At 37.5% G+C, this 13308-nt stretch overlaps 1 protein-coding gene across 1 annotated transcript in view; it reads right to left on the bottom strand.

The window, feature by feature from the left end:
* The window catches only part of rasal2 (RAS protein activator like 2), a 92215-nt gene extending 79364 nt beyond the window's left edge, over window positions 1-12851 (bottom strand). Inside the window, exon 1 of the mRNA XM_051880666.1 lies at window positions 12344-12851. Coding sequence (XP_051736626.1) covers window positions 12344-12473 — 130 coding nt within the window. The 5' untranslated portion in view covers window positions 12474-12851. The remainder of the gene's footprint in view (window positions 1-12343) is intronic.
* Window positions 12852-13308: the final 457 nt, after the last annotated feature.

Raw genomic sequence — 13308 nt, forward strand, 5'->3', positions numbered from 1 at the left:
TCTATTTATGCAAGGGCGCCACATCAATGGGTCTTATCTCAGACTAAGTGATAGGCATCTGAAATCTTTTATGCAGTAACCGTAGAGCTTTTTCAGTTGTGGTACTGTAGCTGTGCATTAGCATGGTAAAACTCTGAATGCTTCCCACAGTTGACTTCGGTCAGTCAGACTCTGAGGAGCCCACAGCGGCTGACCCCATTTAGCCGTCCTCGATCAACGAATCAAATGAGGTTTTCAGAGTTGCCTAATATCCTTAGGGTCTGCAAAGCTGTAAAGTGCATGACTAAGGGAAGTCTGATTTTCTTCAGCCTTTCATTCGTGCTCTGCTCTCTTTTGGCAGTCTGCACAACATTGCTAAGCAGTGAAGTGTGATCTGTGACTGGTATCAGTCATTCGCAGAGCAAACAGCGCACAACGTGAATGACTATCAGGCTGAAACACGTCATTCTGATTCAAAGAGTAAGAACTGACCATCATTTCTGACAGGATTGGCTGGTATCCACATTGGGGATAATAGTTCACCATTAAAATGAAGGAACATAGGTTAGTCGTTGTTTCTCAACTGGTTTTGCGTCTATATTTGCTTGATTGTATAATCAATTGGTGACTCCACCCCCCAAATAAACACTTTTATTCAGCAAGGATGCCTTCAATTAACCAAAAATGAATTATATAATGTATAAAATTTCTATTTCATATCAGTTTGAACTTACTATTTTATTCAAAGAATCCAGAAAAAATAAGTGTCATGGTTTCCACAAAAATATTAAGCAGCATAACCGTTTTCAACATTGATAAGGCTTTGTTCACACTGTCATTTTTTAGGATTGACAGACAACCACATTTATTTACAGGTGTGAGTCTTAAAATGTTCTGTTCACACAGCAACTTACAGTAGAGTCTCAAATACTGTCTGTATGAACACGCAACAGGACAGGAGACAAGCCCTTATTCTCTTACCAGTGACCAAAGTAATTTCAAAGATGGTGACGTCCATAAAACTGAAAAGTCTTATCACTTTTGATAGGACAAGAGTCCAATCGGGCTGCAAGTTCACCCGTCAAATCTTCATTAAACAACAGCGGTGTTTATATCTGGGTCAAGAGCGAATCATTTGAGTCGAGCATAAAACTGTCGGAAGCAGCTCCGGTGGAGAACAGTCACATGATCTAAACCCTTCAGATAACACACAGCTCATTTCTCCGTCAATGTAAGTTACCAAAACCACACATGAAAACCCACAACACACAATACAGACAGTTTGTGCAACGCAGAGCGTCTCTCTCACATTGTATGGCATGGCAGACAACTAGTTGTCCAGTCCAGTTCTGTTCATACAGCACGGGTTTTCCGAGAATGCAGTCGTGAGTCCTGAAAATTCACAGGTGCGAGTTCAAAAACATGTTGTAAATAGACATCAATGACGCTCTTCACCAAGTGCTTACACATATACACAGAGGAGTGTTTGAAAGCAGGCATCTATCAGCGAACCGGTCCACTGATAGATACCTGCTTTCAAACACTCCCGCTTTCAAATTTAAACACTTCTGTGTGCTTTAAAATGCTCCCGTGCGTTGAAAATTGTAGCCAATAACAGACATATATGTTGAGCGTGTGAACACAATGGCCGATCAGAGGTGTTTACGAATCCGCTCAATAGCACTCAAGCGTCACATTTTAAAAATTTCACTTGGTATTGAAGTCGGTACTTTTGACAACACTAGTGTGAACGTGGCCTAAGAAATGATCCTCGAGCAGCAAATCAGCATATTTGAATGATTTCTGAAGGATCATGTGACATTGAAGACTGGAGTAATGGCTTCTGAAAATTCAGCTGTGCAATCACAGGAATAAATTACAGTTTAAAACAGAAAACGGTTACTTTAAATTTTAATAATATTTCACAATATTACTGTTTTAATGTATTTTTTGATTGAATGCAGCCTTGGTGAGAATAAAGACATGTTTCTAAAACATTTTTTTTTTTTTTTTTTTTTTTTAATCTTACCGAGCCCAAACATTTGAATGGTAGTATATGAAATGCAGAAAATGAAGCCTGTTTTTAAAAACATATTTTTTTCCCCATTAATTGACAACAATTAAGCACCCTTCCCAATTATAGGTAGCCTAATATGATATAGTTAAAAAAAAATCTTTAATTTTTATAGTAATGTGATTGTGAAAAATAAATAATGCTTGGTTTAATGCAACCACTGCCATCAAGCCCTTTACAAAACAGCAGCTACACCTACCAACCAAATCTCCCAGAGAAAGACATGCCAGAGAGCACACACATGGACACACACAGCTGATGTCACCATGTCACCCAATCAAATGCTAGCTCTTCTAATGGGAGGGGTCTTTTTATGCATCATGATGTCATTCAGTCCCTAATGCTTTCCTCAAACAAGCCATCTGAAGTGAAGCATTGTGTATGACAGACATTGCGTTATATGTGCTTAGTGGACTGAGCAAACCATTCGCTGAACTCTGGGTAGACCGAAGCTCTACAAAACATGCTTCAAATTTTTTGCAATGCAATATGTCAAAATCCCTTCTGGCTCTATGATTACACATGTCAAGCCTTCCAAAATAAATATGGTTGCCTTAAGTGCACCTACAAAGCCAAACATTAAAAGCTTCAGAACAGGCTGTTGTGAAGGTGCTGCTGATGGCGAAAACGAAACACTAAGGGCTCTGGTTCCTATGAGGGCATATCAAATAACCTTCCGCTTGGCGTCACATGAGTCTCTGCCAGTAACACGAGATTGTGGAAGTCCGAGTGCAACGTTGCTTTTATTCTCGGTTTTATTTCAGGCATTTTTTCCTCAGACTGGTCATGGTGAATCAGAGCAGACAGGTGGAAAATTACCATCTAGATTTTTACGACGAGGAAGTGGCTACCAAATGAGCTGTCATGAATTATAGCAGTGCTGAATATTAAACAAAAGAACCTGAAGGTTTATCTTCAATCAGTCAGCCTTGTCTTTCTCATGTTCCTTCATCCCTCATCTTTTCCTTCGCTCTTGCTCATTTTCTTCCTCGTATCTGCCAACCATGTGTATCTTTATCAATGGCAGGTGTACTATACAGGCCAGAGGAGATAAATTTCCCTCTTGACAGCTCGGCTCAGATGATCCCAGATGAGCGGAAGCTTTATTGATGCATTTTTGCATTCGACCTGCTCACCCGTAATGAATCACATCCATCAAAGGGCTGTGATAAAACACATGAGTTACATTAACCCGGGGCAAGAGAGCATTTAATTAAAAGAATACGCTGCTTGGAGGATACAGTGCGACCTTGAGCAACTTCTAATGAATTATCTCTGAATGCACACAGCTACACAGGATAAATACAAATTGAGGAGCATTATAATTGGATTGGCCTACTTACGGGCTCAGATGAGTCTCATTCCAACCACAGAAATTCAAAGGCACCAAATCCTCAGTGCATTTCTAATGCGGAGACATGAGCTGGTTAACAAGAGGATGTTGTTCAACCTTAGGGGTGTTATCACAATCAAACCAATTAAGCCAATCAATCCTAACAATCCACACGAGTCCATAGGGGGTAAGTAACACTCCTGTATCAGTCTTTAAAAGAGCAGAAAGGAAGCACATGCCAGCGGTCTGCTGACACGCTCTAATCAATAGCCCAGAGTAGAAGGAATTATTTTCTTACACGTGGAATTAATGTTCAGATGGGAGAACACAAGCTGCAGAGGTTATAAAAGTGTTCAAACAGACATTCCCAAGTCATTTATAAAGGAAAAAAGTTATAGCAAAAGTTAATTTGTGTGTAGTTATTAGCTAATACAGTGACAAAATCATTAAATCACTGGAAAGAAGCCAAATTTCACACTAAATTCAGGAAGCAAAACAAAGCTAATTGACCGTTCGCAAAGACCCACCCCCTTTTAGTTATTGTTGCTACGTCCGATAAGCCTCACGCCACACATCATGTTCTCAGATAGTGAAAAATACATCACGGAGCAAAGAGGACACTGACAACGCGTCGGCAGACAAGACAGAGCAGGTTACTTTTGATATGAATTTTGTAATTTTTAAAGAAATTTAAACAATAAAAGACTGTTATGTGGCCCTTTAAATCGCTGTAGCGCCTCAGTTCAAGCGGCACATGAACCGATCATCTCTTCCTACTAGTTAATTTATAGCATCAAATAAACCTGAATGAACATCAGAAGGAATGTTGTTTCAACCGCGAAAAGATGTCAGTACACACCATTTTTCAAGTTCACTCTCCTGACTGGCTTTGTCAGACAAAACGGCGGATTCAGCGTTATGATTGGTTAGATCAGCTGTCAATCAAACTCCCGGCGAAGGGTCAATTGTACAGTAGCAATAATATAATATAAAAAGTAGCAATGCACAGCATTGTGGCCACTAAACATTTTATGCCAAAAACTACAAGCCAAAAGTCATATTAATTGAAGTAATTAAAACATTAACACATAAAAATATTTAAAAAAATTGAATATAATATAAAATAATTTAAAAATATTATTGTTTGTGTATGGGCTTTTAATGGCATGTCAGATATAAAATGTTAAATATATAAAATGATACATTCTAAATATATTCAGTTAAAAAAAATATTTATATAATTTTTTTTTTTTTTTTTTTTAAATGTATAGTTACTTCAAACGAAGGATAGTTTGATATGAACATTTTTGCTTCACTTTGAGTAAAAAAATATTTCAGTGCATCACAACGGTAAAAAGTATGTACAGTCAGGTTCATTAAATAAGATTAGGACCTCAAAATGAAACAGAGGGTTCTTGTATCATTCTAAAGGGGTTTATTTAGTGATAATAACTACCTTACTGTACATTACCCTGCTTATTGCAAGACTACTTGCCAAATAAATAAAAAATGAGCATGAAATATTGATCTGAAATCACATTATTTTGTGAGAAGAAGAGATCACAAAGTAATACATGATATGAAACTAGCACATCTAAGCAGGAAACTGGTTGCACAGGAAGTAGTCAGTCTAGCGAGATCATTACAGAAAAATATCTGACCACACAATGATGTGATTGACATAAGTATCAAGTATTCCAGAAAGTCATGTAATACAAAAAAAATAAATAGGGCATTAGAATGTTCATCACCACCATGTTCTGTGGCAAGACGAAGAGCAAAATATTTATCCAAGAATGATCAGGAATGGGCCTGAAAACAGGAAAGGGGGCTTCCTGTGTTTTCAGGTAACGCCTGGAATCCCAGAACATTGTCTTCCAGCCACTCAGTCTCTGTGAGTGAAAGGAAAAGGGTGGAGAACTGACAGATACCTGCCTTCGTCTCCTGGGAAACAGCAGAGCGCCACACTCTATGGACTCAAAAAAACATTTAAAAAATAATATATGTTAACTTTTAAACACAGATGACTTGCCCAGAAGTATCAGCATGCTCTTTTGAAAGATCTACAGAGACAAAGACACCTTTGAGACAGCCTTGTGTTGTGAAAGGAAGCAAAGCAGGAGGCCTGGAACATCAGAGTTGAGCATGTGAAACTCTTGTGACTACAGTGAACTCGATTCAGCAGACTCTCTAATTAAGGGGCTTTTCAAACTGAACATTGAGCACCGCAGGCAACTCACCAACATGCTGGTGTGGAGTACCTGGGCACTGCATCAAACTTGATGAGGATCTTGACTAGGCAGCATGTGTTCTTCACTACTCATCACTCTTTGTGACAGAAATCACTGAAAAACTGTCATTATCCCAGTTAGTTCCTCAGGAGTTAGTGCTAGAAGATAAGCCCCCCATTTTCCTGTTTCCAGCTAAACTTTAATAAGCTTAGACACAAGGGTCTTTCTCTAAGTAAATGACATGAAGTGAGCATCCACAATCCACATTAAATGGGGCCTAATCCCCATCTATAAGGTGCTTAATAGACTGAAAATCAGGGATTAATAGAGAGGCAAGTCAAGGACACATTTAGTCACTGAAACTCAATTAAATCTGACTTCGCAAGTGAATTTTAGACAGGACTTTGGATGCAGAAGTGCAGACAAAAACTGGACACAGCTGCTGCTCTAGTGACCCCTGGATGCACAGCATATTATCAGAATCTAGAGCTAAACGTTAGTCGAATGGAAGAGGCTTGGTCGAACAAAATTTTATTAGTCGTTAGTTGCAGAAAAAAAAAAAGCTCCACAGGAAGCGGTGAAGTCACGCAGTCCATGAATGACAGATCGTCCAAGGACGGCGGGTCCTTGTGGTCAACCTCATCAACCATCAACCTCAAACATGGCTTATCATTTGAAACATGTAAGTTGTAGCAACTTTAAATGGCTGCTTGCTCTAATGTTAACCTTGATAAATGTGCGCTACTATTGGGCGCATATTCAAATGTTTGTGCGGAGTGTGGAAGCTGAAGTATAGTACAGAAATATAGAAAGCTTCAAATGTCTAGTTTTACATGAACCAATTCAAACAGAAAACAAATACTCTCTGATTAGGTAACCTGCATGAAGCTTTATGCGTGCGATTGAGCGTGGAATAGGCTATATTACGTTTATATACAGTTGCAAGAAAAAGTATGAGAACCACTTGCAGAATCTGTGAAAATGTGAATAATTTCACCCTGTCACCAAAATAAGAGAGATCATACAAAATGCATGTTATTTTTTATTTAGTACTGTCCTGAGTAAGATATTTTACATAAAAGATGTCTCTCTTATCTTGTTAAAATTATTTACATTTTCACAGATTCTGCAAGTGGTTCACATACGTTTTCTTGCAAATGTATATATTAAAGGCTCATTATGGTTTAGTATTCCCCCCCCTCCAGTGTATATTAAAGTAATTAAATTAATATAAATGTGCGATTAGTCGACTAATGGCTTAAATGAACGTCTACTACTCAACTAGAAAAATCTTTAGTCGGGGCAGCCCTATTGGAATCAGTTATTGGTCAATAAGATTTTTTATTTTTTATTTATCAGCATCAAAATTGGATATATACACTATTGTTAAAAGTTTGAGGTGGGTAATTTTTTTTTTTGATAAATTTATTCAGTTAAGATGCATAAAATTGATTGAAATTAGAGTTAAGACACTTATAATGTTACAAAAAACTTCCTTTTCAAATAAATGCTTTTCTTTTTAACTTTCTATTAATCAAAGAATGCTAAAATGTAGCACAGTTTCCACAAAAAAAAAAAATATATATATTAAGCAGCACAAGTGTTTTCAAATTTAATAACATTGTTTTTAGGCACCAAATTAGCATATTAGAATGATTTCTGAAGGATCATGTGACACAGAAGACTGGAGTAATGATGCTGAAAACTCAGCTTCGCCATCACAGAAATACATTACGTTTTAAAATATATAAAAAACAGAAAACAGTTATTTTTAAATTGTAATAAAATTTCACAATCTAGCTGTTTTTACTGTATGTTTTGATCAAATGGTGAGCATAAGAGACTACTTTTAAAAATATGTAAAAAAAATTTATAGACCTCAAACTTTTGAACAGTAGTGTACATTGGGTAATATTGGATATTTAATTGTGCAAGCTCATTTCCTCTTTTTACATTTAGAATACTTTAGCCATTTTAATTGAATACACTAATCTAAAACGCTAATCATCACTAATTAATACACTGTTAAAAGGTGATTTCAAAATTAATTTCCATTTTTCATTTCTCTCTCTCTCTCTCTTTTTATTTTATTTATTTATTTATATATATATATATATATATATATATATATATATATATATATATTATATATATATATATAGCACACAAAATATTATAGAATTTTAATATTGACCAAAAAACTTATAAGCAGTGTATCCCTAACTTGAACATACAGATCAGAAGAACAAGAAACCATGATGTCAACTAGCAGCTCTGCCTAAGTTCTGACTGAAATTCCACACGGAAATGTTTTGTAATCATCACTGAAAAGAACAGCCGCCATGGCCAAAACAAGTCCATTAATAGGCAAGTTGGCATGGAAAACATTATTCTTAACAGATACATAAGGGAAGTGAGTGGGAGAGAAGCCGACTAGCATCCTTATTGAGCTATTTCAGCTCTGGAATGCCGTGATGAACGCACTGGTGCCGGTTGCTCTGGAATTTTGGAATCCAGTCCACTGAGGTCATTCTCGGAACGGTCTGCTTACATCATAGTCCCAGCCCTGTCTGCTGACAGCTACAATGAACTAACGAGCGGCTCACGGTGGGTGGAGGGGAGGTAGTGCAGCAGGGCGCACATCCTGAGCCGCCCGCCGCTAACACAATCCCACTATTCACTCCAGCCCATCCCCACCCTCTCTCGGCTTCCTCTACAAGATTAAACACATCTAAGCAGCAACTTCACAAACATTCATCAGCATTCACTTTCATCCACCATGGCAGAACCATCCCGTACCTTTCCATTTTAGTATGAGGGACATGACGTAAGAAGCTTGGTGGATGTAGGCTAACTTTTTGAACTAGCAGGCCCAAACAGATGCCAAATTTGACAGGACTACCTACGCACCCGCCAACCTCAAGCTTTGTGTAAACGAACAGAGGAAGTGCATTTATATATTTCAAAATTTTTACTTGCATAACTCTAGGCAACAACAAACACAAAAAGGGTCCCGAATAGAATGCCTAATGCAATACAAACCCCCAATTAAAGCACATAAGCACCATTCACATAGGACACAAATGGCCCTTGAGCAAGCCTGTGGGAGGAACATGAACTATAACAGAACAGTTATGTTATTAGTTTCCTCAGACATAAAAAACATACAGCTATGAACAGAAAAAAAGACTTCCCAGGAATAAGAAGTTAATAAATGAACGACACACAAAAACGAAAGCCCCTGCTCCATGATTCACTTCCACTCTATCTGAGAAAGTGATGTTTAACATGATGAGCATGTAGCTGCCGTGGTCATTTAATTATGGATGATATGACATCCATGCTGAGGCCTGCTTTAATGTGAGAGGGGGGGGGGAGAGGTCTGACTGCTCTCGGACGGTCTGTAATGACTCATTTCTGTCTCGCTGTGGGTGAGCGCTTACACCAGTGGGACTTTAGTGAGTTAAAGACTAATACCAAAGAAACAAAAATTATGTCATAGGGTGTTGGACAGCACATGAGCTGAGAAAATATGAGAATTCTTTACGCATTACAACAACAACACGTCATTTGGATTTGAACTTTTTCCCAGTACAGGCTTGGAAAAATAAGACTAAACTTCTCTGTATGTCAAAACAAAAGGATAGTTCACACAATAATGAAAATTGTATCATAGTTTACTCATACTCATTTTGTTCCAAAACTGAATTACTTGATTTGTTATGTGGAAAGAGAGCTACTCGGAATTGTGAGGGTTTTCCAAAAACTACTATATAAGTGTCATAAGGTTGTCCGTATGACTATATTCTGAAATCACAAAATAGCTTGATTATTCATTATCCAGTAAGTTGAATCACTGAATAAACTGGATAATAGAATCAGTGAAATTCATTAAAGGATTAGTTCACTCCAGAATTAAAATTTCCTGATAATTTACTCACCCCCATGTCATCCAAGATTCATGTTCATGTCTTTCTTTCTTCAGTAGATAAGAAATTAAGGTTTTTGAGGAAAACATTCAAGGTTTTTTCTCCATATAGTGGACTTCAGTGGGGTACAACTGGTTGAAGGTCCAAATTACAGTTTCAGTGCAATTTCAAAGGGCTCAACAGATGAGGAATAAGGGTCTTATCTAGCGAAACGATTGGTCATTTTCTAAAATAAATAAAAATGTATATACTTTTAACCACAAATGCTCGTCTTGCACTAGCTCTGCGATGCGCGTCCATGACTTCACACATTATGTAATCACGGTGGAAAGGTCACACGTGACGTAGGGAGAAAAACGACTTCAAACTTCGTCTGACATCATTGTTTTACCTTTTTTTGTAAAGGGTGTTTGACTTAGTCTTTGCAAGTTCACTTTGTAAACACTGGGTTGGTACTTCCGCCCACGTCACGCGTGACCTTTCCAATATGATTATGTAATGAGTGGCGCATCGCAGAGCAGTGCAAGATGAGCATTTGTGGTTAAAAAGTATATACATTTTTATTTTTTAGAAAATGACCGATCGTTTACTAGATAAGACCCTTATTCCTCGTCTGGGATCATGTAGAGCCCTTTGCAGCTGCACTGAAACTGCAATTTGGACCTTCAACCCGTTGGTCCCCATTGAAGTCCACTATAAGGAGAAAAATCCTGGAATGTTTTCCTCAAAAACCTTAATTTCTTTTCGACTGAAGAAAGAAAGACATGAACATCTTGTATGACATGAGGGTGTGTAAATTATTAGGAATTCTGGAGTGAATTAACCCTTTACATCATTTACACTGATTTTTGTGAACTGGATCACCATTTCATACAAAAGATTTGTCTCAAAACAATGATTCTTGATCAAATTGGGAATCGCTATGAACAAGTCAAAAAGAGATACGGTGGATGTCAAGATTATTATATCTATCATATATTTTCAGAAAAGTCATGTGGACCAATTTTCGGACACATTTATGGCGCTTTTTGTCCTTTTTTTTTTGAAGCTCATTGTAATAGCAATGAAAAAACAACAGGTAAAATTCCTTTATTTTTCCTCTATGTGCTCCACAGAAGAAAGAAAATCATAGTATTTGGAATGACATGAGGGTGAGAGTAAATGATTACACTTTTTATTTTAAGTGGAACTTAACCTTTAATTTGTTGGTTGGTTTATAATTTTCAGAACTAATTGGTTCAGTTTAGAATTAGTGGGAAATGGAAAATGAAATGAGGAGACAGAGACCTAGTGGGTGGACAGAACTGGATGTCCTGTCTTTCATGTGAAGTCCCTGGTTTCGACTTACGTCCTTAAATAAGAAGACAACAGGCTGCCATGACAACAGCCCCTGGCAACATGTCTATAGGGTCTACACAGCCTTAAAGAAGCTTTATTTAACAACACAGTTCTGCCAACACAATCAGGAAACCATTGCTCACTATTATTCAGTTTTGTAAATCAGAATAAAAATAGTCCATATTAATGAACAAACTAACAATCCCCCATTAAATCTCTACCTGAAACCATGACAATAACACATTTTCATGTGTCAACAATGCAATGAAACCTTTGTCTATTCCATATTGCAACCCATCTCCTATTACAGCTAGGAGACATGAACATCCAAAACCAGATCAACATTCAAACCCATTATGTATAACCAAGATTTTCTACACAGCCCATCCCTTAACCACAAATCTTAATACACACATTTGAATCCATCATATATCATGCCATTGTTTCTTTACCAACTACACTACAGTAAAAATCAATCACATTAAAAGGAAGTAACAAAAAGTGTAGTAAATCAGGCACACTGTATAATGTATTAGCACATATGACTTAACCTAAAATCTTTTCAAGTTGGAAGTGTCTAGTAAAAATCAGAAACATGAAGGAAAATGAACCATTAAGCCAATATGTTTCTATTAGAGCTGAGCTATTATGGCAAGCTATTTTAACATTTATTCCATACAACTACCTGTATCTATTTTAATGCTACTCATACTTTTTTTTTTTTTTTGGTAAACAATCCAATAGTGACTAGTATCTCAACTAGTAACTATTCTAAAGGTCTGTGGGTCATACATCAAGTATTCACTTCTAACTAGGATGTATTCCAGTTGTTCTACTAAGCTACACAGCTACAAGCAACTAAAGAATAAGAACTAAAATCCAATTAACATTTTTTCTAAAAAAAAATAAAAAAAAATAAATTAAAAAAACAGTTGAATTGGGAACCAGCAACAACTGAAATACATACTAGCTGAAAGCGAATAGCTGATATATGAATATATGACAGATCGCTATATAATTAAATGGCAACAAATGCCATTTGTCTCAATGAAACGTTACTTGTCGGTATTGAGAATGACTATAGCGGCAGAAGAATAAATACTAGTATATAATGGTTAAGTGCTGCTAGACACTTAAAAGAGAGCGAGAGAGAGTATTGGGACAGTAAACAAATGGCCTGTGCCCCAGTGGGCTACTGATGAAAGGCTACAAACTCCCCCTGAAAAGGAATAGGCTAAATGTCAGACGGCTTGCCATAAACAGTCCTGTTTGACAATGCTTCGGTAAACATAAGACTCTGAATTCCCTTCGGTATTAAAGATTAATCGAAAATAAAACCCCAAATCGTTTAGTTATTTAATGTATTTAAGCTCAGAATTATCTTTAAATAGTGATTTATATCATCGAGGTGTTAAGGTGAACAAATCTGAAAACAACGCGGCCACTGAATATCACTTACCGTACACCCGCACCCATCCCTGCTGCTGGCAAAACGAGTCCATCAAAATCCCATCGACCACTGGGTCTAAAGAAATCATGCCTCCCTGAACGGAGTCCACGTCGCCACCGGTTACCGAATCCGTCTCCATGCTCGATACACCTCCACGGTAACGTCCAGGTAAAGACTCCAGTTCGGTGGATTTCCACGCGCGTGGCTGGATAACCTCAGTCACAATGTTTTCTGTTCGTTTGTGTTGGTTAGTATCACTGAGCTTAAAACCATACAGGTTGAAAGTAGTTTAAATAAACCCAGATAAACTAGCGACAGTAGTATGACAATGTTCAAACTAAACGTTTGGAGTTTCCCATGATTTGTCTTTTTTTTTCCACAGTCGGAATATAAATTGTGCACGCGCGACTCTAATCTGTGTTTACATTACACTGTAGCTACGTAGTCGGCAATAAAATACAATAAAACACGGAAATATTAATAAAATAAGCTTTGATAGTGTATTAAAAAACTTATCAAAGCCAAAAAAAATTACGAAAGTGCAAAGTTTTAGATCACCCTAGTTTTCGTAAACCGAATCAGCAGCCAAAAGTTAAAAAAGAAACAAGCAGCAGGTCTCAACGTTATATTCGGAAGAGCTGCTGTTGCTGGTCTGTGTCCATGAGTCAGGTCGTGGAAACAGCAGTAATAATTGAATGAATCCAGGCGTCGGTTTTCCTGGATCGACGACAGGAGTTTACTGCATTGTCCTTGCGGCAAAAATAATCAAAATAACAGCAAGTATCTATTTATTGTTCTGTCGTCCACTTTAAGTGTGACTCGTTGTTTGGGACTCCCTCCCTTCCTCCCTGCCCTGTGGTGAGGACAGACAGCCCTTTTCACACTTCAAAATCCAGACCGCTTTTCCACCTCAATCACATGCCAATGCCAGCCCGTGCGCTGGGATTCAGGGGAAACTAGAGGATGACCGAGAG

Source organism: Ctenopharyngodon idella, chromosome 2, assembly GCF_019924925.1.
Source record: "Ctenopharyngodon idella isolate HZGC_01 chromosome 2, HZGC01, whole genome shotgun sequence".
NCBI lineage: Eukaryota > Metazoa > Chordata > Actinopteri > Cypriniformes > Xenocyprididae > Ctenopharyngodon > Ctenopharyngodon idella.